Genomic DNA, 27,124 nt, shown 5'->3' with positions numbered 1-27,124 from the left:
TCACTTCCTGTGACTGTGTGAGGAAGAGGATGCGCTTACCTTTGATTTCTCCTGGATGACCTTGGTCTCCCTCTCGGTCTCCTCGTGTCGCCTGATCAGGTTCTCCACGCTCTCAACATCCACACCACAATCCTGGTCCAGCAGAGGCATCAGCTGCACGGCGAGAAGAAGATGTTGACATCGATTAAGTTCTGAGTCGGAGTTGAACCGGTGTTGGCCGTTAAGTATGTCCCGACAAGAAATCTGCGTTCAAAGAACTCCGGCTTATTAGTGATTCCCAGAGCCAAAAAAAAGTCTGCGGGCTATAGAGCGTTTTCTATTCGGGCTCCAGTACTCTGGAATGCCCTCCCGGTAACAGTTAGAGATGCTACCTCAGTAGAAGCATTTAAGTCCCATCTTAAAACTCATTTGTATAATCTAGCCTTTAAATAGACCCCCCTTTTTTAGACCAGTTGATCTGCCGTTTCTTTTCTTCTCTCCTCTTCTCCCCTGTCCCTTGCGAGGGGGAGTTGCATAGGTCCGGTGGCCATGGATGAAGTGCTGGCTGTCCAGAGTCGGGACCCTGGGTGGACCACTAGCCTGTGCATCGGTTGGGGACATCTCTGCGCTGCTGACCCGTCTCCGCTCGGGATGGTTTCCTGTTGGCCCCGCTGTGGACTGGACTCTCGCTGATGTGTTGGATCCACTGTGGACTGGACTTTCACAATGTTATGTCAGACCCACTCGACATCCATTGCTTTCGGTCTCCCCTAGAGGGGGGGGGGTTACCCACATATGCGGTCCTCTCCAAGGTTTCTCATAGTCATTTACCGACGTCCCACTGGGGTGAGTTTTTCCTTGCCCGTATGTGGGCTCTGTACCGAGGATGTCGTTGTGGCTTGTACAGCCCTTTGAGACACTTGTGATTTAGGGCTATATAAATAAACATTGATTGATTGATTGAAGTAGTTCTACACCACTTTCATTTTCCATTGTCCTTCAGAGCCGTGTCATTACGTCAGAGTGGTTACGCTTCCGATCGGAAGATAGTAGGAAATTAGCACGCGACCTTGGACATATTCTGACACAAACGTGACGGACACAGTTGTTCCTGCTGGCTATGCAGTTCAAATTCACAATGCGGTTATGACGTCACTGTTTTCGTTTCGTCTCTGGAGGTTGGGACAAGGTTGCACCACTCAAGCTAGTGTTGACTATTACAGTAGTGCACAATATCATTATTTCTCACATGATCATAGGTTTACAGTGAAACCATTCCGCTAGTCTACTAGACTAGTTGTCCTCCAGTCTCGTCCTCCTCAAGTCTAGACTAGCTTCCCTCATGTCTAATCTAGTCTTCTAATGTAGACCTCCTCTAGTCTCGTCCACCTCCAGTCTAGTCTGGCCTCCCGCTAGGCTAGTTAATCCCCCAGTCTAGTCCTTCTCCGGTCTAGTCTAATATACACCAGTCTAGTCCTCCTCCAGTCAAGTCTAGTCCATATTTCTGGTTGTCTTCCAGTTTAGTCCTCCTCCAGTAGCCTCCTTACAGTCTCAACATCCTCCAGTCTAGTGTACTTCTCAAATCTGGTCACCCTGTAGTCTAGTCAACTAGTCTAGTGCTCTTCTAGTCTCGTCAATTCAAAAAGTATAGTCTCCCTCCACTCCAGTTAAGGCCATTAGTCTTTTAGTCCTCTTCCAGTCTTGTCTACCAGTCCAGTTTCCCTCAATGTGACCCTCCTCCGGTCTAGTTTATCTAGTTCAGTCCTCTATTATGGCCTTCCTCCAGTCAAATCTAGTCTTGTAATCTAGTCCTCCTCCAGCATAGCATGGCCATTTAGCCCGGTCCTTGAGTCTAGTCCCTGAGCCTGGACTTTGAGTCCATTCCGCTAGTCTACTAGACTAGTTGTCCTCCAGTCTCGTCCTCCTCAAGTATAGACTAGCTTCCCTTAAGTCTAATATAGTCTTCTAGTGTAGACCTCCTCCAGTCTCGTCCACCTCCAGTCTAGTCTGGCCTCCCGCTAGGCTAGTTAATCCCCCAGTCTAGTCCTTCTCCGGTCTAGTCTAATATACACCAGTCTAGTCCTCCTTCAGTCAAGTCTTGTCCATATTTCTGGTTGTCTTCCAGTTTAGTCCTCCTCCAGTAGCCTCCTTACAGTCTCAACATCCTCCAGTCTAGTGTACTTCTCAAATCTGGTCACCCTGTAGTCTAGTCAACTCTTCTAGTCTCGTCAATTCAAAAAGTATAGTCTCCCTCCACTCCAGTTAAGGTCATTAGTCTTTTAGTCCTCTTCCAGTCTTGTCTACCAGTCCAGTTTCCCTCAATGTGACCCTCCTCCGGTCTAGTTTATCTAGTTCAGTCCTATGGCCTTCCTCCAGTCAAATCTAGTCTTGTAATCTAGTCCTCCTCCAGCATAGTATGGCCATTTAGCCCGGTCCTTGAGTCTAGTCCCTGAGCCTGGACTTTGAGTCCAGACCATGAATCTAGCCCTCTTCCAGTCTAGTCAATTCCCGTAGACTAGCACCTCCCAGAATTGACAAAGGTTGACAACTGACCTTCTCGTTGGCTCGGTCTCGGACCTCCTCCAGCTCTCTGATGAGCGCATGGACCACCAGCGCCATCTCCAGCTTCCTCTTGTAGACGTTAAGATCCACATGGAACTTAGTCCATCTACAGGGGACGATGGGCGGGACATTCAGAGTGTTTGAGTGACAGCCTACCGGGCACCACAGGGGAGAGGCGGTACCTGTCGTTGAGTTGGCGTCTCCTCTGCCTGACGGTGTGGAGCTCATCAGCGCTCTGTCTCTTCTCCAGTCGGGCGGCCAGCCGGTCGATTGCGGTGATGTGCGCGTCGTCTACTGTCACGCCCTGGGAATCAAACATGCCCTTTCCAACACCAACATGATCAAGATGAGCAGGAGCATTCTCACCTCGCTTCCTTTTCCCCGGAACTCGCCGAGTTTCTTCAAAAGCTCAAGTCCATGTTCATAGTCCTTCCCCACGTCTCCCACGTTGACCATCACTTCCTGATAAACGTGACATGCTGTCAACACCCTAAGTACACGCTAAGCGGATGTCTCCCAGTCCCACCTTGTGGCGAATCCAGGCCTCCACCTCCTCCACCTTCTGCAGGAACTCCAGGAAGTCTCTGCTGTCTTCCAGAAGTTTCCCTCGCGTGGCCACAGCCGTCTTCAGCTCCTCCCAGTGGCGCTCTAAAACCTGAGCGCTCCTCCTGGCCTCCTTGGACCTCGGGTGGTGAAGAGAGACCAGTTTTTCGCCGGCCTGAACGCATAGCAAATGAAGATCTTCACTCTCCTTCATCAGCTGAACTCGGGCCGTGTCAAAGGTGACCTCACCTGCTGTACGCTACTGATGACCTCACCGTGCGCCAGGATCTCGGCCTCGAACACCTGATGCTTCTGCAGGAGCTTCATCTTGGTCTGCAGGTTGCTCAGGTCGGCTTTTCCGTCGTCGGACAGTTTGAGGGTGCGCTCACTCACCCACGCCTCCGCCTGCGAGACGAGTTGTCAAAAAAGGAGACTCCGTGAGGACTATCTCTGATTGGTGTTGTCCTTACCTCGGCAACGTCTCGGTTGAAGATGCACAGCAGCCAGGAAAGTTCTAGCTCCTCCCTGCGTTTAACGGACAGCTCTTTGATCCTTTCACGCCTCTGCAGGAGGGCTTTCAATTTGCTTTGGACACGCCCACTTTTCTCTCTGCTGAGCTTCATCTTCAGTCGACTGGCCAGGTCCTTCAGTGTTGACAGCTGAGGGAGGTCCAAAGTTAACCCGAGGAACTCCTGAGCAATGTCATCGTGATGGAGCCAACCTTGTCCTCCTGGGAGGTGAGCAGCTTCTCAAAAGCTTCATGATGTTTGATCAAACCTTCTGTCTCGTCCGCCGTGTTTCCCAGACTGCTGTTCTTCAAGAGCACCTGTGGAGGAAAGCAAAGTTTGACCACAAACAGTCCCTGCTTCTCTTAAAAGTTGATGTACCTCCTGTGAGCTGCACGTCTTGTCCATGCTGCTGACGTCCCTGTAGAAGATCTGCTCCAGGTGGACGTTCTCCAGCCATCCCTGTTTTTGGTTCCAATTCTCCTCCAGCTTCTCTCGTTCGGTCTGCAAGGCCTCCAGCTTGTCCAGCACCTGCAGAGAGCACCAGGAAACACAGTCACAAGGACAAACATCTTGAAGTCCTCCCTTTTACCTCCTTCCTGTTGCTTCTGTCCTGCCGTTGTAGCTCCTCCCCCATGTCCAAGGCCTGCTGGTACACTTCCTGTCGGGCTTCCATCTCCGCCCACAGCTGCTGGTGCTGAGCTAGCTGGAGGTCGGCTGTTGCCACGTCGCTGATGCTCTCCTCGGCGGCCATGGAGACGATGAGCTGACTACACCACAACAGGTAGTCCTGCGCCTAAAGGGCCCCAGGTCACATGGTTGCCATGGGTACCATCTTCGTTACCAAGTTATCATCCTCCTACTCACCGTGTTAAGAAACAGGTATCTCTGGCACGCTAGCTTTAGCTCCACCTCCCTTTGCTCAGTGTGAAAACGTAGCCCCTCCCACTGCTCAACCACTTCTTGCTGCACGTCCTGTAGACGGAGCTTCAGCTGCGGCGAGCAGAGGTCCAGGATGCTGTCCACAGCGTCCAGCTGCTCCTGAAGCTGAGAGCAGAAATCAAAGAGTGGTACACAAAAAATAAATACAACTTCACAATACCTGTTGCTCGGTGGTGGCCAGTTCATGGAGGAGAGCCTCGTGTTTCCTGAGCTGGGACATCACTCCCCGCAAGTCCTTCGCTATGTCGTCTGGGATGCTCTTCTTCCGTTCCTACACAAAAACACTCAAAGTCCTGCATGACTATTGTAACTCAAACCCTCTTTCTCGATGGGTCTATGTCATACTATCAGCAAGTCCAAGGCACCCTGTGAGAGTGCCTATTTTGCTCAGCAGTGTACCTGGATGCGTGTCAGAGCATCGTTCAGGTCTTGGCACAGGCGATGACATTCCTCCGCTCTGTGCAGTTGGCTCTTACGGTCCTTGGCCGCGGTCTTCAGGTCCTCCCAGCATGCACTGCACAAAATAAATTGTATGTAAATTGTCGGAGGAGCTTCAGGGCCAGGGAAGCTGAGCGTACATGAGCTCCTGCATCGCCTCCTTCACGGCGGCGCTCTGCGGGTGTTTGCTGGTGATGAGCCGGGCGGCGAGGTCGCCGCACATGTGCACTCGCTCTTCGGCCACCTCCAGCTGCTTGAGCAACGCTTCGAACCTCCTGCAGAGCAGCTGCAACATCACAGCAGGGCAGCGTCACTTCCACGACGTTCTACTGAACGTCGTCGAGACAATGGGACGGCAGAGATGGCCTCACCTGAACCTGCGGGTAGTCCCTACCCACATCCTGAGACTCTGCCGTCTGCCTGTGCTGGTGCAGCCACTCCTCCAACTCAGACGCCTCCCGTCTGAACTCATGCATGTGCAGGACTTCTTTTAGCCTTTGACCTCTGACACAGTTGAGGGTGTTGGTGACGTCATAAGCGCAAAGGTGACTCATCAAACGCTTGTTGGTGTTCACCTGAGCGTCGCCTGGTGTTGCAGCTGCTGGTTGACATTGCGCAGGCGGCTCAAAGGTTTTCTCAGCTCCTCCAGATCCCAGTTCTGAAGCGCCTGGTCCACCTGGTCCTCTAACTGGTCCACCTCCACCTGCAGAACTTCCAGCTGTGCCTGCAGAACCTGCTGAGGGAGGAGAGTGAGGAGGACAGACACGTTTACACAGCCACAAAAGGGGAGGGCCATGGCACCACCTGATGCTTGCTGATGAGACTCTGCGTGGCCAGCTGGTCTTTGCCGAAGTCATCCAGGCTGACCATGTCCAAAGCCTCGCTGAGTCGGGCCTCCAGCTCAGAACAGTCCAACAGCAGCTGTGTCAGACACAGATGTTCTCATTAACGCCGTTCACGCGACCAGAATCTCCTCCTCACCTGCTCGCGGGTGATGGCTTTGCTCAGGTGGGCTGCTCTCCTGTTGCACTCTTCCTCAAGTTCCGCCCACTCGTCACTCAGGTGTCTGCACCTGCAACGATAGCAGCACTTGGGACATTGGGGAGGAGCCTTAATCATTGGCCAGCTTCACATGTCACGTGATCAGTCGTGCACCTTTTAAGGATTTCCTCTGCATGTGATTGGCTAGACTTGGCCAGGTCCCGCCCCTTCTTTAGAATGTAGTTTAGGTGCTTAGAGTGGGCGTTCATCTCAGCCTGCAGCTCCTACAGAACCAGAAACATCCTCAGAGACCCGCTGTGGAACATCATAACGGACACTAGAGGCAGAGCCACACCTTATGTTTTTGCATGAGGCTGACGGCGCCTGCCAAAGACTTGTCATATCCTGTAGACCCTCCAGCGGGCACATGTTCCGAAATCCAGCTGAGCTCCAGGTCCACGTCATGATAAAACTCAAAGAGCAGCACCAAAGCCTCCAGCTGAGCCCGCCGCCGATCCAGCGGCTTCTGAAGGGACTTGAACCTGTAGCGTCAACAGGAATGATCAGTTCTTGTAACAGTGCTGGTAGTGATGTCATGCGGTTCTGATTGACACGGACAGGCTCAGGTAGGTGTCAGTCTCCTGCAGGATGCGGTACGAGTCAAAGTGGTTGGACGCCAGATGTTGGGCTCTGCCCACAATGGCGTTGATCTTCTCCGCCAGCTCCTTGGCATCCTGCTCCAGCTGTTGATGCTCCTTCACACACAAACATGGCCGTGAGAGAATGAACCGAGCTAACCAAAGGTCAAAGCAGTCTCTAGAGTGGTTGCCCGTCTTCTCATGCTTTTGTCCATACACATTGCAACGCCTTCAATCTTCAATCAGAGCCAAGGCCAAAGCTAGTGATTCCTCTAACAGTGCCTCGGCATCACCTCACCTTGAGCAGCTGTCGGCTGGAGCGGAGATCGTGCCCTTTGGCGGCGTTGGTGAGCATCCACTGAATAGACTCGATCTTTACCTTGGCGTCCTGCACACACGCGGTTGTGTCATTCAAAGGTCTGACATGTTGTGTTGTCTTACTGGCCAGGCACCTTCAGAAGCTCCATCAGCTGCTCCTGTTGGCCCGCCTGCCTCAGCCTGGCGCCGCGGTCGGCCATCTTGTCCTGGAGACGCTTCCAGCGGCTGCTGAGTTGAGTGGACTTCCTGCCGATGCTCGCGCTGTTATCTCGCTCATCTGCGGGCATGTCGCGCCCCAGCTGCACCAGTCTCTCCAGCCACACCTGGTGGGCCTGCATCTCGCGCTCGGCCGCCTCATGTCTCTTGAGCTTGGACAGGATGTTGGCGGGCTCACGGTACGATTCGTCCTCGGCCACCTTGAGCTTCTCCTCCATCCACAACAACAACTCGTCTGCGTCCCTGTGGAACTCCTGCGGGAGGAATCGAACATGCGTCATTTTGCGAAGGTGGCCTTGGTGCGCAAGTCAATGATGGAGAAAGGTGGTGCCATGACCTGATATTTTTTGGAGGCCAGCAGCCGACTTCGCCTCTCACTGATGCTCTCCTTCAACTTCCTGTTGTTCTTCTGGATGTTTCTGTTCCTCTGCTGGATACTGACATACACAAACACACACACACACGTCACACAAGTGCACTGTGATCTGTGTGCTAGTGCACTTACTGAATAGCAGCGTAATGTTCCTGGCTAATGAGCTCCTGGCTGCGCTTGGAGAACTGCTCCACGCGCTGGTCCAAAGCCTTTAGGAGACCTTCCAGCTCCTCCTGCCGAGCCATCAGACTATCCACTGCGTCCACCGAGTCCTTGACCCACCACAGTCCACATGGTTAGCGTTCACTTTGATGATGGACAAAACACACCCAACAAGTCCTCACCCCAACATCTTTGACCCCGAGTCGGGTTTGGTGTCCAGACAGCGCCGCCTCAATCCGGTCTCCCTCCTGGTTCAGTCTTTGTAGGTCCACTTGCTGGTCCAAACGCTGCTTCCTATTGGTCCACAGGTGCTTCAGCTCGGACCAATCAGCTTTCAGCTCGTCAATGACTTGTCGGACGTTGACTCTGGCAGATTTTCTGTCTGACCGATGTAGAGACTCGCTTAAAGTCTCCAACTCCTTCAGTCTGAAACATGTCCAACAGGAAGTCACCGTGTCCGTCAGTGTTGCCGTAATTACATGACTCATCAATTTTATTGCCTATGTAGTGTCATAAGGAGCAAGTCCAGAACCCCAAACCAAGATGACCACATCGTACTTCCTCTTGTGCTCCTCCATTTCCAGCAAGATCTCCTTGTGCTCCTCCAGCAGGGCGACTGCTGAGCCCACGTCAGTCGCCACCTCTTCCTGGAGCAGGCGGTCCTGGATGGCGGTCACCCAGCGCTGCAGCTCCTTGGCCTCCTGCTGGAAGCTGTGCAGCCGTTGGGCCTCATCCAGGAGGCGCTGATGATCAGCAGCCCGACTCTTCAGCTGAAGAAGAGCAGAACATCAGAAAGTTCCCCTGTGGGTCACGTCATCTCTGGTTCTTCTCAGGAATGAGAACAACTCACCTGCTTCAAAAGTATCTCCAGACCTCGCACCTCTTCCATAATGGCCGCACTCTCTGCTGGACTGCAGTCTTGCTTCCTGTCATACAGGAAGTGGAAGTAAACACCACATGGCAAGCCCACTATCAAGAATCCTCAGAACCATGTGACCCCTACATCTTGGCCACGCCCCTCAGGTAGGCAATCTTGCCCTCCAGCATCCTGATGTCTCGGACCACGTCAGCCTGGTTTTGCTGGTCGGTCAGCAGCGTGAACATGCCACCGCCCACGTGCACGTGCACGTTATCCAGCTGTTCCAACTGAGCCTGCAGCTGCATCCGGGCTTCCTGGCAGCTCTGCAGGAAGGAGCGCACATCGGCCGTGCTCAGCAGCTCACGCGCCTTCTCGTCCTTTCGATGCTGGATCCTGTCCCACCTGAGGTCACATGCATGCTCATGCTATACGCTGGCAAAGTACACCCGTGCTCTTGTCCTCAAGTTTAGTCTAGTCTACCAGTCTAGTCCTCCTCCAGTCTAGTCTAATCCTACTCCAATTTAATCTACCCCACCAGTTTTTCCCCCTTCAGTCTAGTCCACTCCACTATTTAATGTAGTGTACTCCACAAGTCGAGTCTAGTCCACCAGTAGAGTTTTCCTCCAGTTTAGTATAGTCCACCGGTCTAGTCCCACCTCTGTCTCATCCACCTGTCTCGTCCTCCTCCAATCCATTAGTCTAGTCCTTCTTCAGTTTAGCTTTCCTCCAGTCTAGACTTCCTCAAGTTTAGTCTAGTTCAGGGGTTCCCAACCTTTTTTGCGGACCGGCTTAACGCAGGCATTATTTTCAGGCACCGGCTGAATTAGTGGGAGCCCTGGTTTCTTTGCAATGAGATCCCCTACCATCAACCTGCTGGGGACTGTAGATGGAAATCAGTCTTTGGCTACAATCTGTCACATTTATATTTGATATGTTCTTTAATGTTCATTGTATCATGTCACAAAGTCATAACAAATGTGTCACGGACTGGTGGTAGGGGACCACTAATCTGGTTCACTAGACTAGTTGTCACCCAGTCTTGTCTTCCTCAAGTCTAGTCCAGCTTCCATCCAGTCTAGTCTAGTCTGCCAGTCTAGTCCTCCTCCAGTCTAGTTGATAACACCAGTGTTGCCCTCCTTCCGTCTTGTCTAGCCTCCCTCCAGTCTAGACATCCAATAGTCTACTGTGCTCGCCAAATCTGGTCACCCTCTAGTCTAGTCTCGTCCACTAGTCTAGTGCTCTTCTAGTCTAGTCTATTCCAAAAGCTAGTCTCCTTCCATTCCAGTGTAGGTGATTAGTCTATTTGCCCTCTTCCAGTCTCGTTTTTCTGTCCAGTTTCCCTCAATCGGGCCCTCTTCCAGTCTAGTTTAGTCCACCAGTCTAGCCTTTTTCCAGTCTAGTCTAGTCTAGTACACGAGTCTAGATCTTCTCTATTCTGGTTCAGTCCTCTAGCCTCACTCCAGTCTAATCTAGTCTTGTAGTCTAGCCGTCCTCCAGCATAATATGGCTCTTCAGTCCAGTCCTTGAGTCTACACCCTAAATCTAGACCTTAAATGGAGACCATGAGGTAGCCCTCTTCCAGTCTAGTCTATTTCACTAGACTAGCGCCTTCCAGTGGTACCTGCTAGAAATGCTGGCATGGCGGGTCTGGACCTCTCTGTGTTTGCTGTGCCGGCTTTTGACCAGTTGCTGTGCCATTTTGCTGATGTCATCCAGCTGGCCACGCCCACTCATCAGCTCCGTCACAAAGTTCTGAAAGGTTCTTGTCATTGTTATTGTCTTGATCGTTGATGTGTGCGTGCTATGAAAGGGGAGCTCACATGCTGACCTCGTATTTGGCCTGCAAAACATCCATGTGGTCAGCCTGCATGTGGAAGGTGTTGAGGACGTTCTCCTTGTCCTCCATCCATGACTCAAACTCCTGGCAGCTGTTGGAGAAGCGATGCAGGAGCAACACCTCCTCCAGAACCTTTAACTTGGACTGAAAGCACAGATGGAAGCAAAATAAGCCCTTGTTAGACAATTTCCTCCACTGCCTCGCTCACCTGGATCAAGCCGCACAGAGTCTTAAAGTCCTGGTCCAGCCGAGCCTGCGTCTGTTCCACAGTATCTCTCTGGTACTGAGGGTCTGGCAGCCATGTTGTTTGGATCTCAGCTGTGCCGCGGCGCATGGAGCGACTGTGCCTGGGACGGCTTAGCTTCTTGTTCTGTTTGTCTGCGGCGCCATTGGTCGATGCGGGTGAGATGGGAGGAGCCTAATGAAAGAAGGATGTTAGGTACACCCACAAAGTTCTGATGAACATCTTATGTGGGTCTAACTGACCAGCACTGGAAGCTCCGCCAGGTATGTCTTGGGGACGAGCTGCTGGTGTCCTCTAGCATCTCTGACCAAAACTCTGTCGTCATCCGGGTTGGTGCTGATGATGCTGACTGTTTCATTGCGGTCCAAGGGAAACTGACCTAGAAGACCAAGTCCCAAAGAACAATTAGAACCAGGCTAGTTATGATGAACTTGTGGATCTTGTGTGTTAAGATGAGGTACCTCGGCTGTATCTAAAGCGAACCTTAGCCTTGGTTCCCTCGTTCGCAGAACCCCTTCCACTTTTGATCACTTCTGGACTATCTTCATCATCAGATGAGTCGCTGTATTGGATCACGTGACCAGGCTGGGGCTGCACCTGCACAGACATCAAATCATCTGACGTGTGTAGTCTGCCATAGTGATAGATCCCAAACAGAACTCACGGTAAACTCAGTCAGCTGCGCCGTGTTCCTCGCCTGCTCCGACAGCCTCTTGATTTCTACTGTGTAGGCCGCCATTTCTTTGTCCAAGCGCAGGTGGCGCTGTAGCAGTGCCGCCGAGCTAGACTCATCCTTCCCGTAATCCTCACTGGTCAAAAGCGGCTTTTTGTCGCTCAGCCAAGAGTTAGCCTCGTCCACGTCTGCAAAGTACTGGACCCACAAACAGAAGCACGGACGGTCCACCTGCTGGTTTCATCTAAATGTTGACGTGTGCGTGTGCTGCTCACCTGTTTGATGGCGGCTGCCGCCTGCAGTCTCTGACGATGTGAACTGGTCTCAGCACTCAGGTGAGTCCAGAGTTTCTTCAAGGTTCTGATCCACTTGTGGATGGTACGCAGGTTTGCTGGACTCTGCTTGGTGGAAATGTCATGACCTCGACTCAGAAGACGCTGATACACAAACTCCTGAGCTTGAAGCTCCGCCTCCAGCGCCTGCGGTTCGGAGACACTCAACAATCAAGAAGCCACAGCCTTCAAGGTACTAGCTCATTCATTGTGTGGGTGCCTGCCCGTGCACCTTGTGCTTGTGCTGGGCCAGCTGCACGTGGTTCAGGTCTCGTCCCAACGTCGCAGCCTGCAGCTGCAGCCAGCGATCGTAAAGCCACGCCTCCAGGTCCTCACAGTCATGGAAGAATTCAAAGAGTCTGCGCTGAGCCTCCAGCAGGATCCTCCTGAATAAGCCCCGTGCAGGAAGTAGTACGCACAGAGAGTAGACCAAGGTACACAGGAAGTAGGCCAGAAAATACAGGAAGTTGACAAAGCCAAACAAGAAGTAGGCCAGCACACAGAGGACGTAGAATACCCCACACAGGAAGTAATGCAAGCCAAACAGGAAGGGAGCCAAGTCAAACAGGAAGTAGGCCAGAAAAGACAGGAAGTAGACCAGCAAATACAGGAAGTCAACAAGGCCAAACAAGAAGTAATACGCACAGAAAGTAGACCAAGCCAAACAGGAAAAAGACCAGCACACACAGGAAGTAGACAAGCAAACACAGGAAGTCCACAAAGCCAAACAAGAAATAGTATACACAGAAAGTAGACAAAAGCCAAACAAAAAGTAGGCCAGCACACACAAAAAGTAGAATACCCAGCACAGGAAGTAGAACAAACCAAACCGGTGGTGAACCAGGCAAAACAGGAAGTAAAATACCCCGCACAGGAAGTAGAACAAGCGAAAGCCAAACAAGAGGTAGTACGCACAGAAAGTTGACAAAGCCAAATAAGAAATAGGCCAGTGCACACAGGAAGCAAAATACCCCGCACAGGAAGTAGAACGAGCGAAAAAAGGAAGTAAACCAGGCCAAACAGGAAGTAAAATACCCCGCACAGGAAGTAGAACAAGTGAAAAAGGAAGTAAATCAGGCCAAACAGGAAGTAGGTCAGCACACACAAGAAGTAGAATGTCCGGCACAGGAAGTAGCCCGAGGCAAACAGGAAGTAGGTCAGCACACACAAGAAGTAGGCCAGCACACACAGGAAGTAGACCAGCAGATACAGGAAGTAGACCAGCAGATACAGGAAGACAAAAAGCCAAAGAAGAAGTAGTACGCACACAAAGTCCACAAAGCCAAACAAGACGCAAGCCAGTGCACACAGGAAGTAAAATACCCCGCACAGGAAGTAGACCAAGCGAAAAAGGAAGTAAACCAGGTCAAACAGGAAGTAGACCAGCAGATACAGGAAGACAAAAAGCCAAAGAAGAAGTAGAACGCACACAAAGTCCACAAAGCCAAACAAGACGCAAGCCAGTGCACACAGGAAGTAAAATACCCCGCACAGGAAGTAGACCAAGTGAAAAAGGAAGTAAATCAGGTCAAACAGGAAGTAGGTCAGCACACACAAGAAGTAGAATGTCCAGCACAGGAAGTAGCCCGAGGCAAACAGGAAGTAGCCCAAGACAAACAGGAAGTAGGTCAGCACACACAAGAAGTAGGCCAGCACACACAGGAAGTAGACCAGCAGATACAGGAAGACAAAAAGCCAAAGAAGAAGTAGAACGCACACAAAGTCCACAAAGCCAAACAAGACGCAAGCCAGTGCACACAGGAAGTAAAATACCCCGCACAGGAAGTAGACCAAGCGAAAAAGGAAGTAAACCAGGTCAAACAGGAAGTAGGCCAGTATACACAGGAAGTAGCCAAACAGGAAGAACACCAGCACGCACAGGAAGCAGACCAAGCCCAACAGGAAGTAGAGGAAGACAAGTTGTTACTGTAAGTCAATTCCAAAGTAGCTTGTGAAGGATGAGAAGCACCTGCTGCTGCTGTGCGCCATCAAAGATTTATATTGCGTTTCCAGCGCTCTCACTCGGCTCTGAATCTGCTGATCACCTCTGGTGTTTCCCTGAAAGAAGCAAGCAGTGAGTTTCTGACCAGAACCCCCAACCAGCCCCCCGGACCCCGTAGACCAAGAAGGAGGTACTTTGAGCGCGGCGCCGCTGATGGCGCCGATTGTGTCGCCGTGCGCGGAGACTTGAGCTTGCAGGAGGTGGTGCTGCCGGAGGAGCGCCTCCACCTCCGTCAGCTGTTTGCCCAGCTCCGAGGAGGTGGCTCTGGCCTGCAAAACACGGAGGGTGGACGTCATACGCCAGCTAAAAGGTGTGCGCGGGTGAGTCTCGTGCACACACGTGGAGGTCTTTCAGCGCCTGGGAGACGACAGTGACGTCTCTCAGGATGCTGAGGGTGGAGGCCACGTTCCCCAGCAGCTCCCTCTGCTCCTGCAGCTGCAGCAGCAGCTCCCGCCAGCGCCCGTTGATGTTCTCCTCTCTGCAAAACATACACGGACTTGCCACTGCGCCGGTTCCAATTATCAACCGGCTGGGGTGGGGGGCGCCTGTACCTCCTGACGATGCGCTCCTTGCTGTGGTACTTTTCCCTCCTGATGGTGTCTGCCATGTCTTTGAGGGCGGAGAACCGAGGCTCCCTGGCCTGGGCGTCGGTGGCGAGGGCCTCCAGACGCCTCCTGGCCGCCTGGGCCTCTTCCAGGGTGCTCAGACCTCTGAAGTCCTGCCTGCGGATCAGACGCAGCGTGTCCTCCAGATAACCCTCCCTCAGAGCGGCCTACAGCAAAGCAGCCCGCTTGAACCTCGTCCTCAGTCTCGGATTTTGATGTCCTCGCTTACCTTTCTCTCAAACTTTTGGGCCAGTTGCTCCAAGTTCTCCAGGCGCCGCAGCGCCTCCTGCAGGGCTTGTTCTCGCTCGTGCTCCGCTTTCTCCAAAAGACTCCAAGCTCTCTCGATGTCGCTGAGGGTTTTACCTTCACAAAGCATCAGGCGGCCGGAAAGTTATGAGGACTCATCAATTTCGAATCATGTGGAAGACTTCACAAGCACGCATTTTTGCTCAAGTGATCGAGAGTCCAAGAGGAGTGCGAAGATTCAGGTCTTGGGTCGGTACACAAAACCATTTCTAAGTGGTGCGTGTTTATAAATGCTTCAAGTGAAATTGGCCCACCTATCTTGTCAAAACCCCCCAAAACGTGTCCCATTCGTTTGTGCTGTTACGGTTTTTAAGTTATTAACGTTTTATGGTTTTTAAGTTATGAACGTGTAATGAACGTGTTATTAACCATACTTAGTCCCCAACTATGTCAAAATAGCCCCGGACTTGTTCCATTCGTTTGTTCTGCTACGGTTTTTAAGTTAACGTTTTTTAAGTTATTAACGTTTTTTAAGTTATTAACCTTTTTTTAAGTTATTAATGGTTTTTAAGTAAACGTTTTATGGTTTTTAAGTTATTAACGTGTAATGAACGTGTTATTAACCATACTTAGTCCACAACTATGTCAAAATAGCCCCGGACTTGTTCCATTCGTTTGTGCTGTTACGGTTTTTAAGTTATTAACGGTTTTTAAGTTATTAACGGTTTTTAAGTTATTAACGGTTTTTAAGTTATTAACATTTATGGTTTTTAAGTTATTAACGTGTAATGAACGTGTTATTATCTATACTTAGTCCCCCAATTATGTCAAAATAGCCCCGGACGTGTTCCATTCGTTTGTGCTGTTACGGTTTTTAAGTTATTAACGGTTTTTAAGTTATTAACGTTTTATGGTTTTTAAGTTATTAACGTGTAATGAACGTGTTATTAACCATACTTAGTCCCTAACTATGTCAAAATAGCCCCGGACTTGTTCCATTCGTTTGTGCTGTTACGGTTTTTAAGTTATTAACGGTTTTGAAGTTATTAGCAGTTTTTAAGTTATTAACGTTTTATGGTTTTTAAGTTATTAATGTGTAATGAAAGTGTTATTAACCATACTTAGTCCCCAACTATGTCAAAATAGCCCCATACTTGTTCCATTTGTTTGTGCTGTTACGGTTTTTAAGTTATTAACGTTTTTTTAAGTTATTAACGTTTTATGGTTTTTAAGTTATTAACGTGTAATGAACGTGTTATTAACCATACTTAGTCCCCAACTATGTCAAAATAGCCCCGGACTTGTTCCATTCGTTTGTGCTGTTACGGTTTTTAAGTTATTAACGTTTTTTTTAAGTTATTAACCTTTTTTAAGTTATTAGCGGTTTTTAAGTTATTAACGTTTTATGGTTTTTAAGTTATTAACGTGTAATGAACGTGTTATTAACCATACTTAGTCCCCAACTATGTCAAAATAGCCCCGGACTTGTTCCATTCGTTTGTGCTGTTACGGTTTTTAAGTTATTAACGTTTTTTAAGTTATTAACGTTTTTTAAGTTATTAACGGTTTTTAAGTTATTAACGTTTTTTAAGTTATTAAAGTTTTATGGTTTTTAAGTTATTAACGTGTAATGAACGTGTTATTATCTATATTTAGTCCCCAACTATGTCAAAATAACCTCAGACTTGTTCCATTTGTTTGTTCTGTTACGGTTTTTAAGCTATTAACGTTTTTAAGTTATTAACGTTTTTTAAGTTATTAACCTTTTTTTAAGTTATTAACGGTTTTTAAGTTAACGTTTTTTGGTTTTTAAGTTATTAACGTGTAATGAACGTGTTATTAACCATACTTAGTCCCCAACTATGTCAAAATAGCCCCGGACTTGTTCCATTCATTTGTGCTGTTACGGTTTTTAAGTTATTAACGTTTTTTAAGTTATTAACGTTTTTTAAGTTATTAACCTTTTTTGAAGTTATTAGCGGTTTTGAAGTTATTAGCGGTTTTTAAGTTATTAGCGGTTTTTAAGTTATTAGCGGTTTTTAAGTTATTAACGTTTTATGGTTTTTAAGTTATTAATGTGTAATGAACGTGTTATTGACCATACTTAGTCCCCAACTATGTCAAAATAGCCCCAGACTTGTTCCATTCGTTTGTGCTGTTACGGTTTTTAAGTTATTAACGTTTTTTAAGCTATTAACGGTTTTTAAGTTATTAACGTTTTTTAAGTTATTAACATTTATGGTTTTTAAGTTAACGTTTTATGGTTTTTAAGTTATTAACGTGTAATGAACGTGTTATTAACCATACTTAGTCCCCAACTATGTCAAAATAGCCCCGGACTTGTTCCATTCGTTTGTGCTGTTACGGTTTTTAAGTTATTAACGGTTTTTAAGTTATTAACATTTATGGTTTTTAAGTTATTAACGTTTTATGGTTTTTAAGTTATTAATGTTTTTTAAGTTATTAACGTTTTATGGTTTTTAAGTTATTAACATGTAATGAACGTGTTATTAACTATACTTAGTCCCCAACTATGTCAAAATAGCCCCGGACGTGTTCCATTCGTTTGTGCTGTTACGGTTTTTAAGTTATTAACGTTTTTTAAGTTATTAACGGTTTTTAAGTTATTAACGGTTTTCAAGTTATTAACGGTTTTTAAGTTATTAACGTTTTTTAAGTTATTAAAGTTTTATGGTTTTTAAGTTATTAACGTGTAATGAACGTGTTATTAACCATACTTAGTCCCCAACTATGTCAAAATAGCCCCGGACTTGTTCCATTCATTTGTGCTGTTACGGTTTTTAAGTTATTAACGTTTTTTAAGTTATTAACGTTTTTTAAGTTATTAACCTTTTTTGAAGTTATTAGCGGTTTTGAAGTTATTAGCGGTTTTTAAGTTATTAGCGGTTTTTAAGTTATTAACGTTTTATGGTTTTTAAGTTATTAATGTGTAATGAACGTGTTATTAACCATACTTAGTCCCAAACTATGTCAAAATAGCCCCAGACTTGTTCCATTCGTTTGTGCTGTTACGGTTTTTAAGTTATTAACGTTTTTTAAGCTATTAACGGTTTTTAAGTTATTAACGTTTTTTAAGTTATTAACATTTATGGTTTTTAAGTTAACGTTTTATGGTTTTTAAGTTATTAACGTGTAATGAACGTGTTATTAACCATACTTAGTCCCCAACTATGTCAAAATAGCCCCGGACTTGTTCCATTCGTTTGTGCTGTTACGGTTTTTAAGTTATTAACGGTTTTTAAGTTATTAACATTTATGGTTTTTAAGTTATTAACGTTTTATGGTTTTTAAGTTATTAATGTTTTTTAAGTTATTAACGTTTTATGGTTTTTAAGTTATTAACATGTAATGAACGTGTTATTAACTATACTTAGTCCCCAACTATGTCAAAATAGCCCCGGACGTGTTCCATTCGTTTGTGCTGTTACGGTTTTTAAGTTATTAACGTTTTTTAAGTTATTAACGGTTTTTAAGTTATTAACGGTTTTCAAGTTATTAACGGTTTTTAAGTTATTAACGTTTTTTAAGTTATTAAAGTTTTATGGTTTTTAAGTTATTAACGTGTAATGAACGTGTTATTAACCATACTTAGTCCCCAACTATGTCAAAATAGCCCCGGACCTGTTCCATTCATTTGTGCTGTTACGGTTTTTAAGTTATTAACGTTTTTTAAGTTATTAACGTTTTTTAAGTTATTAACCTTTTTTGAAGTTATTAGCGGTTTTGAAGTTATTAGCGGTTTTTAAGTTATTAGCGGTTTTTAAGTTATTAACGTTTTATGGTTTTTAAGTTATTAATGTGTAATGAACGTGTTATTAACCATACTTAGTCCCAAACTATGTCAAAATAGCCCCAGACTTGTTCCATTCGTTTGTGCTGTTACGGTTTTTAAGTTATTAACGTTTTTTAAGCTATTAACGGTTTTTAAGTTATTAACGTTTTTTAAGTTATTAACATTTATGGTTTTTAAGTTAACGTTTTATGGTTTTTAAGTTATTAACGTGTAATGAACGTGTTATTAACCATACTTAGTCCCCAACTATGTCAAAATAGCCCCGGACTTGTTCCATTCGTTTGTGCTGTTACGGTTTTTAAGTTATTAACGGTTTTTAAGTTATTAACATTTATGGTTTTTAAGTTATTAACGTTTTATGGTTTTTAAGTTATTAATGTTTTTTAAGTTATTAACGTTTTATGGTTTTTAAGTTATTAACGTGTAATGAACGTGTTATTAACTATACTTAGTCCCCAACTATGTCAAAATAGCCCCGGACGTGTTCCATTCGTTTGTGCTGTTACGGTTTTTAAGTTATTAACGTTTTTTAAGTTATTAACGTTTTTTAAGTTATTAATGTTTTATGGTTTTTAAGTTATTAACGGTTTTTAAGTTATTAACGGTTTTTAAGTTATTAACGGTTTTTAAGTTATTAACGTTTTTTAAGTTATTAAAGTTTTATGGTTTTTAAGTTATTAACGTGTAATGAACGTGTTATTAACCATACTTAGTCCCCAACTATGTCAAAATAGCCCCGGACTTGTTCCATTCGTTTGTTCTGTTACGGTTTTTAAGTTATTAACGGTTTTTAAGTTATTAACATTTATGGTTTTTAAGTTATTAACGTTTTATGGTTTTTAAGTTATTAATGTTTTTTAAGTTATTAACGTTTTATGGTTTTTAAGTTATTAATGTGTAATGAACGTGTTATTAACCATACTTAGTCCCAAACTATGTCAAAATAGCCCCAGACTTGTTCCATTCGTTTGTGCTGTTACGGTTTTTAAGTTATTAACGTTTTTTAAGCTATTAACGGTTTTTAAGTTATTAACGTTTTTTAAGTTATTAACATTTATGGTTTTTAAGTTAACGTTTTATGGTTTTTAAGTTATTAACGTGTAATGAACGTGTTATTAACCATACTTAGTCCCCAACTATGTCAAAATAGCCCCGGACTTGTTCCATTCGTTTGTGCTGTTACGGTTTTTAAGTTATTAACGGTTTTTAAGTTATTAACATTTATGGTTTTTAAGTTATTAACGTTTTATGGTTTTTAAGTTATTAATGTTTTTTAAGTTATTAACGTTTTATGGTTTTTAAGTTATTAACGTGTAATGAACGTGTTATTAACTATACTTAGTCCCCAACTATGTCAAAATAGCCCCGGACATGTTCCATTCGTTTGTGCTGTTACGGTTTTTAAGTTATTAACGTTTTTTAAGTTATTAACGTTTTTTAAGTTATTAATGTTTTATGGTTTTTAAGTTATTAACGGTTTTTAAGTTATTAACGGTTTTTAAGTTATTAACGGTTTTTAAGTTATTAACGTTTTTTAAGTTATTAAAGTTTTATGGTTTTTAAGTTATTAACGTGTAATGAACGTGTTATTAACCATACTTAGTCCCCAACTATGTCAAAATAGCCCCGGACTTGTTCCATTCATTTGTGCTGTTACGGTTTTTAAGTTATTAACGTTTTTTAAGTTATTAACGTTTTTTAAGTTATTAACCTTTTTTGAAGTTATTAGCGGTTTTGAAGTTATTAGCGGTTTTTAAGTTATTAGCGGTTTTTAAGTTATTAACGTTTTATGGTTTTTAAGTTATTAATGTGTAATGAACGTGTTATTAACCATACTTAGTCCCAAACTATGTCAAAATAGCCCCAGACTTGTTCCATTCGTTTGTGCTGTTACGGTTTTTAAGTTATTAACGGTTTTTAAGTTATTAACATTTATGGTTTTTAAGTTATTAACGTTTTATGGTTTTTAAGTTATTAATGTTTTTTAAGTTATTAACGTTTTATGGTTTTTAAGTTATTAACGTGTAATGAACGTGTTATTAACTATACTTAGTCCCCAACTATGTCAAAATAGCCCCGGACTTGTTCCATTCATTTGTGCTGTTACGGTTTTTAAGTTATTAACGTTTTTTAAGTTAACGTTTTTTAAGTTATTAACGTTTTATGGTTTTTAAGTTATTAACGTGTAATGAACGTGTTATTAACCATACTTAGTCCCCAACTGTGTCAAAATAGCCCCGGACGTGTTCCATTCGTTTGTGCTGTTACGGTTTTTAAGTTAACGTTTTTTAAGTTATTAACGGTTTTTAAGTTATTAACGGTTTTTAAGTTATTAACGTTTTTTAAGTTATTAAAGTTTTATGGTTTTTAAGTTATTAACGTGTAATGAACGTGTTATTATCTATACTTAGTCCCCAACTATGTCAATATAGCCTCAGACTTGTTCCATTCGTTTGTGCTGTTACGGTTTTTAAGTTATTAACGTTTTTTAAGTTATTAACGTTTTTTAAGTTATTAACGTTTTATGGTTTTTAAGTTATTAACGTGTAATGAACGTGTTATTAACCATACTTAGTCCCCAACTATGTCAAAATAGCCCCGGACTTGTTCCATTTGTTTGTGCTGTTACGTTTTTTAAGTTATTAACGTTTTTTAAGCTATTAACGGTTTTTAAGTTATTAACGTTTTTTAAGTTATTAACATTTATGGTTTTTAAGTTATTAACGTGTAATGAACGTGTTATTAACCATACTTAGTCCACAACTATGTCAAAATAGCCCCGGACTTGTTCCATTCGTTTGTGCTGTTACGGTTTTTAAGTTATTAACGTTTTTTTTAGTTATTAACGTTTTATGGTTTTTAAGTTATTAACGTTTTTTAAGTTATTAACGTTTTATGGTTTTTTAGTTATTAACGTTTTTTAAGTTATTAACGTTTTTTAAGTTATTAACGTTTTTTAAGTTATTAACGTTTTTTAAGTTATTAGCGTGTAATGAACGTGTTATTAACCATACTTAGTCCCCCCAACTATGTCAAAATAGCCCCGGACTTGTTCCATTCGTTTGTGCTGAAATGTGTTTCGTTTGTGCCGTTACCATTTTTTAAGTTGAACGTTTTATGGTCTTTATGTTATTAACATGTAATTAGCGTGTCATTGATCAGAACTAATCACCTACTATGTTAAAATCTGTCCGTCTTAATGCTTACCAGGGTTTAAGGAGCCCCTACCCAATCAGGGGCCCCTGATTCTGTCAATAACAACTAAAAACTCCATCAGCCTCGGGGCCCGCCCTTAGGTTAGGGCGGGCCCCGTATGATTACTAACACATTAACTACACGTAAAACCATAAAACGTTAAAAACTCTAAAAGTTAGAACCAACAAACTATTGGAACTGGTTTGGGGAGGTTTTGACTGGGTGGGTGGGATACATTATTGATCGTATTGGTGACCTTTGACAACTACAAGAGCGCCGCCATGTTGACCCGGGTAATCTGCGTTTGTTGATCACAGAAGAAGAGGCTCGCTACCTTCTGGGGGCGCGTAGGCCCTTTGGTTGTTGGCGGCCAGCTGGGTCCTCAGACTGAACAAGTGGGCTTCGATGGCTCCACGTTCCTGAGGGGCAAACACAGACTCTTAGAGGGTCCAATCCAGGGTCATATTACAACCATAAGCTTTGCCAAAACAGACCTTCAGAGGGTCTGGTCCATGGTCACATAACAGCCATAACCATTGCCAATACAAACTCTCAGAGGGTCTGGTCCATGGTCATATTACAACCATAATCGTTGCCAATACTGACTCTCAGAGGGTCTGGTTCATGGTCATATTACAACCATGGCCAACACCAACTCTCAGAGGGTCTGGTCCATCGTCATATTACAACCATGGCCAACACAGACTTTCAGAGGGTCCGGTTCATGGTCATATTACCACCTTGGCCAACACAGACTCTCGGAGGGTCTGGTCCATGGTCATATTACCACCATAACCATTGCCAATACAGACTCTCAGAGGGTCCGGTCCATGGTCAAGTTACCACCATAATCATGACCAACACAGACTCTCGGAGGGTCTGGTCCATGGTCATATTACCACCATAACCATTGACAATACAGACTCTCAGAGCGTCTGGTCCATGGTCATATTACAACCATAACCATGACCAACACCAACTCTCAGAGGGTCCGGTTCATGGTCATATTACAACCATGGCCAACACAGACTTTCAGAGGGTCCGGTTCATGGTCATATTACCACCTTGGCCAACACAGACTCTCGGAGGGTCTGGTCCATGGTCATATTACAACCATAACCATGACCAACACCAACTCTCAGAGGGTCCGGTTCATGGTCATATTACAACCATGGCCAACACAGACTTTCAGAGGGTCCGGTTCATGGTCATATTACCACCTTGGCCAACACAGACTCTCGGAGGGTCTGGTCCATGGTCATATTACAACCATAACCATGACCAACACCAACTCTCAGAGGGTCCGGTTCATGGTCATATTACAACCATGGCCAACACAGACTTTCAGAGGGTCCGGTTCATGGTCATATTACCACCTTGGCCAACACAGACTCTCGGAGGGTCCGGTCCATGGTCAAGTTACCACCATAATCATGACCAACACAGACTCTCGGAGGGTCTGGTCCATGGTCATATTACCACCATAACCATTGACAATACAGACTCTCAGAGCGTCTGGTCCATGGTCATATTACAACCATAACCATGACCAACACCAACTCTCAGAGGGTCCGGTTCATGGTCATATTACAACCATGGCCAACACCAACTCTCAGAGGGTCTGGTTCATGGTCATATTACAACCATAACCATTGCCAAAACTGACTCTCAGAGGGTCTGGTCCATGGTCATATTACAACCATAACCATGACCAAAACTGACTCTCAGAGGGTCTGGTCCATGGTCATATTACAACCATGGCCAACACCAACTCTCAGAGGGTCCGGTTCATGGTCATATTACAACCATAACCATTGCCAAAACTGACTCTCAGAGGGTCTGGTCCATGGTCATTATACTACCATAACCATGACCAAAACTGACTCTCAGAGGGTCAGGTCCATGGTCATATTACAACCATAACCATGACCAAAACTGACTCTCAGAGGGTCTGGTCCATGGTCATATTACAACCATAACCATGGCCAAAACTGACTCTCAGAGGGTCTGGTCCATGGTCATATTACAACCATAACCATGACCAAAACTGACTCTCAGAGGGTCCGGTCCATGGTCATATTACAACCATAACCATGGCCAAAACTGACTCTCAGAGGGTCTGGTCCATGGTCATATTACAACCATAACCATGACCAAAACTGACTCTCAGAGGGTCTGGTCCATGGTCATATTACAAGCATAACCATGGCCAAAACTGACTCTCAGAGGGTCTGGTCCATGGTCATATTACAACCATAACCATGACCAAAACTGACTCTCAGAGGGTCTGGTCCATGGTCATATTACAACCATAACCATGGCCAAAACTGACTCTCAGAGCGTCTGGTCCATGGTCATAATACCACCATGACCATGGCCATGGTTCATGGTCATATTACAACCAGGGCCAACACGGACTCTCAGAAGGTCCGGTCCATGGTCATATTCCTTGTGGATCAATAAAGTTAGTCTAAGTCTAAGACTATATTACAACCTTAACTATGGTCTCACCTGATATTTGGGAGGTTTCTCCAGCATCCTGTAGGTCTTGAAGGCCGCCATGAGCACCTGCAGATCTCTCACCGAGTTGGGAAAGGTTCTGTCGTTGAGGCGCAGCACCTGTGGGCAGGGAGCAGCTACGTGACCCCGACTGCTCCCTGCCCACGGTGTCACCGAGTCTTCTTACCGTCATCTGGATCCATTGCAGAAGATCACACACCATGGCCCCGTAGTGGACCTTCATGGCGTCCAGCTCCATCAGCAAGCCCACGATCTGAGGAGACAGTCCTCTCTTTTACCTCACAAGTCCACAAACCCGCAGGAAAGACTTGGGATTGACATGGCTCCCTTACACACCCTGTGGAGGCTCCATAGGCCACATTCTCTCCTGTACTTCCTTTTTACCCACAATCCACTGAGGCTGCCCCCCACCGACATACCTGACCCTCACGTCACCCGCTCTGACATCATCGGTGTCTCGTGACCTCGTTCTACGCTCGTCAATTTACTGGCTAATCCCCGCCCACAAGGAGGTGGTCGCCATAGCAACGTGACTTGAATAAAAATGGCCTCACTAGTTTCTCCTCTCTGTGCCGCTCCTCTACCTGGAGGCCACTTCCTGTCTGACTAATCCCGCCTTAATCCACCAGGCAACTGGATTAGACGGTGCACTCCCGCAGGACGCCCACCAGAGGGCAGTATTGCAAGGAGCATGTAGTTCTCTCCTGCACCACCAGAGGGCAGTATTGCAAGGAGCATGTAGTTCTCTCCTGCACCACCAGAGGGCAGTATTGCAAGGAGCATGCAGTTCTCTCCTGCACCACCAGAGGGCAGTATTGCAAGGAGCATGCAGTTCTCTCCTGCACCACCAGAGGGCACAAAGTCCCTGCTCCTGGTTTTCTGGGCCCTCTGGAGGACACGTTGGCACTAAATATAGTCCACTTTAGACTGAATAGTCCACTTTAAACTAAATAGTCCATGTTGAACTCAATAGTTCATGGGAGACTAAATAGTCGATGTAGGGCTAAATAGTCCGTTTGAGACTAAATATTCCATTTTAGACCAAATAGTTCATTTGAGACTAAATAGTCCAGTTTAGAATAAATAGTTCATTTGAGACTAAAAAGTCAATTTTAGACTGAATAGTTCATTTGAGACTAAATAGTGTATTTTAAACTGAATAGTTCACTTTAAACTAAATAGTCCATTGAGGCTAAGTAGTTTAGATTATACTAAGTAGTCAAGTTTAGACTAAATAGTTGATTTGAGACTAAATAGTCCATTTAAGATTGAATAGTCCATTTTAGACTAAATAGTCAGTTTGAGACTAAATATTCCATATTAGACCAAATAGTTCATTTGAGACTAAATAGTCCATTTGAGACTAAATAGTCCATTTGAGACTAAATAGTTCATTTGAAACTAAATAGTCCATTTGAGACTAAATAGTCCATTTGAGACTAAATAGTCCATTTGAGACTAATTAGTTAATTTGAGACTAAATAGTCCATTTGAGACTAAATAGTTCATTTGAGACTAAATAGTCCATTTGAGACTAAATAGTCTATTTTAGACTAAATATTCAATTTTAGACCAAATAGTTTATTTGAGACTAAATAGTCAATTTAATACTAAATAGTCAATTTAAGACTAAATAGTCCATTTGAGACTAAATAGTCAATTTGAGACTAAATAGTTCATTTGAAACTAAATAGTCTATTTGAGACTAAATATTCAATTTTAGACCAAATAGTTCATTTGAGACTAAATAGTCCATTTGAGACTAAATAGTTCATTTGAAACTAAATAGTCTATTTGAGACTAAATAGTTCATTTGAGACTAAATAGTCCATTTGAGACTAAATAGTTCATTTGAGACTAAATAGTCCGTTTGAGACTACATGGTCCATTTGAGACTAAATAGTCCATTTGAGACTAAATAGTTCATTTGAAACTAAATAGTCTATTTGAGACTAAATAGTCTATTTTAGACTAAATATTCAATTTCAGACCAAATAGTCCATTTAAGACTAAATAGTTCATTTGAGACTAAATAGTCAATTTAAGACTGAATAGTCCATTTGAGACTAAATATTCCATTTCAAACCAGATAGTAAATTTTAGACTAAATAGTCAGTTTGAGACTAAATAGTCTATTTTAGACTGAATAGTCCATTTGAGACTAAATATTCCATTTCAAACCAGATAGTAAATTTTAGACTAAATAGTCAGTTTGAGACTAAATTGTCTATTTTAGACTAAATATTCCATTTTAGACCAAATAGTTCATTTGAGACTAAATAGTCAATTTAAGACTAAATGGTCCATTTGAGACTAAATAGTCTATTTTAGACTAAATAGTTCATTTGAGACTAAATAGTTTAGATTACACTAAATAGTTCATTTGATACTAAATAGTCCGTTTGAGACTAAATAGTTCAGATGAAAATAAATAGTCCATTTTACACTAAATAGTCCATTTGAGACTAAATAGTTAATTTGAGACTAAATAGTCCATTTTAGACTAAACAGTTAATTTTAGAATAAATAGTTCATTTGAGACTAAATAGTCAATTCTAGATTAAATAGTCCATTTTAAACTAAATCGTCCAGTTCAGACAAAATATTCCATGTTAGACTAAATACTTAATTTGAGACTAAATAGTCCATTTTAGACTAAATATTCCATTATAGACCAAATAGTTAATTTGAGATTAAATAGTCCATTTTAAACTAAATACTCCATTTTACACTAAATAGTCCAGATCAGACTAAATAGTCAATTTCAGACTCAGCCATTTAGTCTGAAACGGACTATTTAGTCTTAAATGGACAATTTAGTTTACACCTGACTACTTAGTCTAAAGTGGACTATTATAGTTTTATAGTGGACTATTATTGCACACTGTAAAATTGACTACCTAGATCAATCTGGACTATTTGGTTTATTCTGATATATCAGGTCTAATTTAACCTAAACCAAATTAGACTAAATAGTCCAGATTGAACTAAATGGTCCAGTTTTGACTAAATAGTCCAGATTGAACTAAATGGTCCAGTTTTGACTAAATAGTCCAGATTGAACTAAATGGTCCAGTTTAGACTAAATAGTCCAGATTGAACTAAATGGTCCAGTTTTGACTAAATAGTCCAGATTGAA

At 44.1% G+C, this 27,124-nt stretch overlaps 1 protein-coding gene across 3 annotated transcripts in view; it reads right to left on the bottom strand.

The window, feature by feature from the left end:
- Window positions 1-27,124, bottom strand: part of sptbn5 (spectrin, beta, non-erythrocytic 5) — a 49,467-nt gene that overhangs the window by 17,374 nt on the left and 4,969 nt on the right. The window contains exons 1-46 of one of the 3 annotated variants that reach the window (XM_062033760.1): window positions 24,322-24,587; window positions 24,152-24,238; window positions 23,977-24,084; window positions 21,800-21,884; window positions 14,440-14,573; window positions 14,157-14,377; window positions 13,945-14,083; window positions 13,740-13,874; window positions 13,573-13,661; window positions 11,836-11,989; window positions 11,547-11,750; window positions 11,263-11,469; window positions 11,060-11,195; window positions 10,841-10,977; window positions 10,563-10,772; window positions 10,346-10,498; window positions 10,139-10,269; window positions 8,662-8,919; window positions 8,509-8,584; window positions 8,217-8,428; window positions 7,841-8,084; window positions 7,629-7,768; window positions 7,461-7,560; window positions 7,042-7,377; window positions 6,888-6,977; window positions 6,570-6,706; window positions 6,307-6,493; window positions 6,126-6,235; window positions 5,952-6,042; window positions 5,775-5,891; window positions 5,546-5,703; window positions 5,342-5,474; window positions 5,111-5,256; window positions 4,932-5,046; window positions 4,693-4,803; window positions 4,458-4,637; window positions 4,183-4,386; window positions 3,972-4,121; window positions 3,806-3,910; window positions 3,555-3,743; window positions 3,334-3,489; window positions 3,068-3,259; window positions 2,908-3,003; window positions 2,724-2,863; window positions 2,533-2,647; window positions 40-153 (exon numbers count right to left, since the gene is read on the bottom strand). In XM_062033760.1, the coding sequence (XP_061889744.1) occupies window positions 40-153; window positions 2,533-2,647; window positions 2,724-2,863; window positions 2,908-3,003; window positions 3,068-3,259; window positions 3,334-3,489; window positions 3,555-3,743; window positions 3,806-3,910; window positions 3,972-4,121; window positions 4,183-4,386; window positions 4,458-4,637; window positions 4,693-4,803; window positions 4,932-5,046; window positions 5,111-5,256; window positions 5,342-5,474; window positions 5,546-5,703; window positions 5,775-5,891; window positions 5,952-6,042; window positions 6,126-6,235; window positions 6,307-6,493; window positions 6,570-6,706; window positions 6,888-6,977; window positions 7,042-7,377; window positions 7,461-7,560; window positions 7,629-7,768; window positions 7,841-8,084; window positions 8,217-8,428; window positions 8,509-8,584; window positions 8,662-8,919; window positions 10,139-10,269; window positions 10,346-10,498; window positions 10,563-10,772; window positions 10,841-10,977; window positions 11,060-11,195; window positions 11,263-11,469; window positions 11,547-11,750; window positions 11,836-11,989; window positions 13,573-13,661; window positions 13,740-13,874; window positions 13,945-14,083; window positions 14,157-14,377; window positions 14,440-14,573; window positions 21,800-21,884; window positions 23,977-24,084; window positions 24,152-24,238; window positions 24,322-24,402 (6,813 nt within the window). In that variant the 5' untranslated portion in view covers window positions 24,403-24,587. Of the gene's footprint in view, window positions 1-39; window positions 154-2,532; window positions 2,648-2,723; window positions 2,864-2,907; window positions 3,004-3,067; window positions 3,260-3,333; window positions 3,490-3,554; window positions 3,744-3,805; window positions 3,911-3,971; window positions 4,122-4,182; window positions 4,387-4,457; window positions 4,638-4,692; window positions 4,804-4,931; window positions 5,047-5,110; window positions 5,257-5,341; window positions 5,475-5,545; window positions 5,704-5,774; window positions 5,892-5,951; window positions 6,043-6,125; window positions 6,236-6,306; window positions 6,494-6,569; window positions 6,707-6,887; window positions 6,978-7,041; window positions 7,378-7,460; window positions 7,561-7,628; window positions 7,769-7,840; window positions 8,085-8,216; window positions 8,429-8,508; window positions 8,585-8,661; window positions 8,920-10,138; window positions 10,270-10,345; window positions 10,499-10,562; window positions 10,773-10,840; window positions 10,978-11,059; window positions 11,196-11,262; window positions 11,470-11,546; window positions 11,751-11,835; window positions 11,990-13,572; window positions 13,662-13,739; window positions 13,875-13,944; window positions 14,084-14,156; window positions 14,378-14,439; window positions 14,574-21,799; window positions 21,885-23,976; window positions 24,085-24,151; window positions 24,239-24,304; window positions 24,588-27,124 lie in introns of those variants that run through there. The other 2 variants (XM_062033761.1, XM_062033759.1) reach the window with 2 other exon arrangements.

This window comes from Entelurus aequoreus, linkage group LG23 (assembly GCF_033978785.1).
Source record: "Entelurus aequoreus isolate RoL-2023_Sb linkage group LG23, RoL_Eaeq_v1.1, whole genome shotgun sequence".
NCBI lineage: Eukaryota > Metazoa > Chordata > Actinopteri > Syngnathiformes > Syngnathidae > Entelurus > Entelurus aequoreus.
Note: the sequence above shows the minus strand (reverse complement) of the source record. Positions and strands in the feature narration are given on the sequence as shown.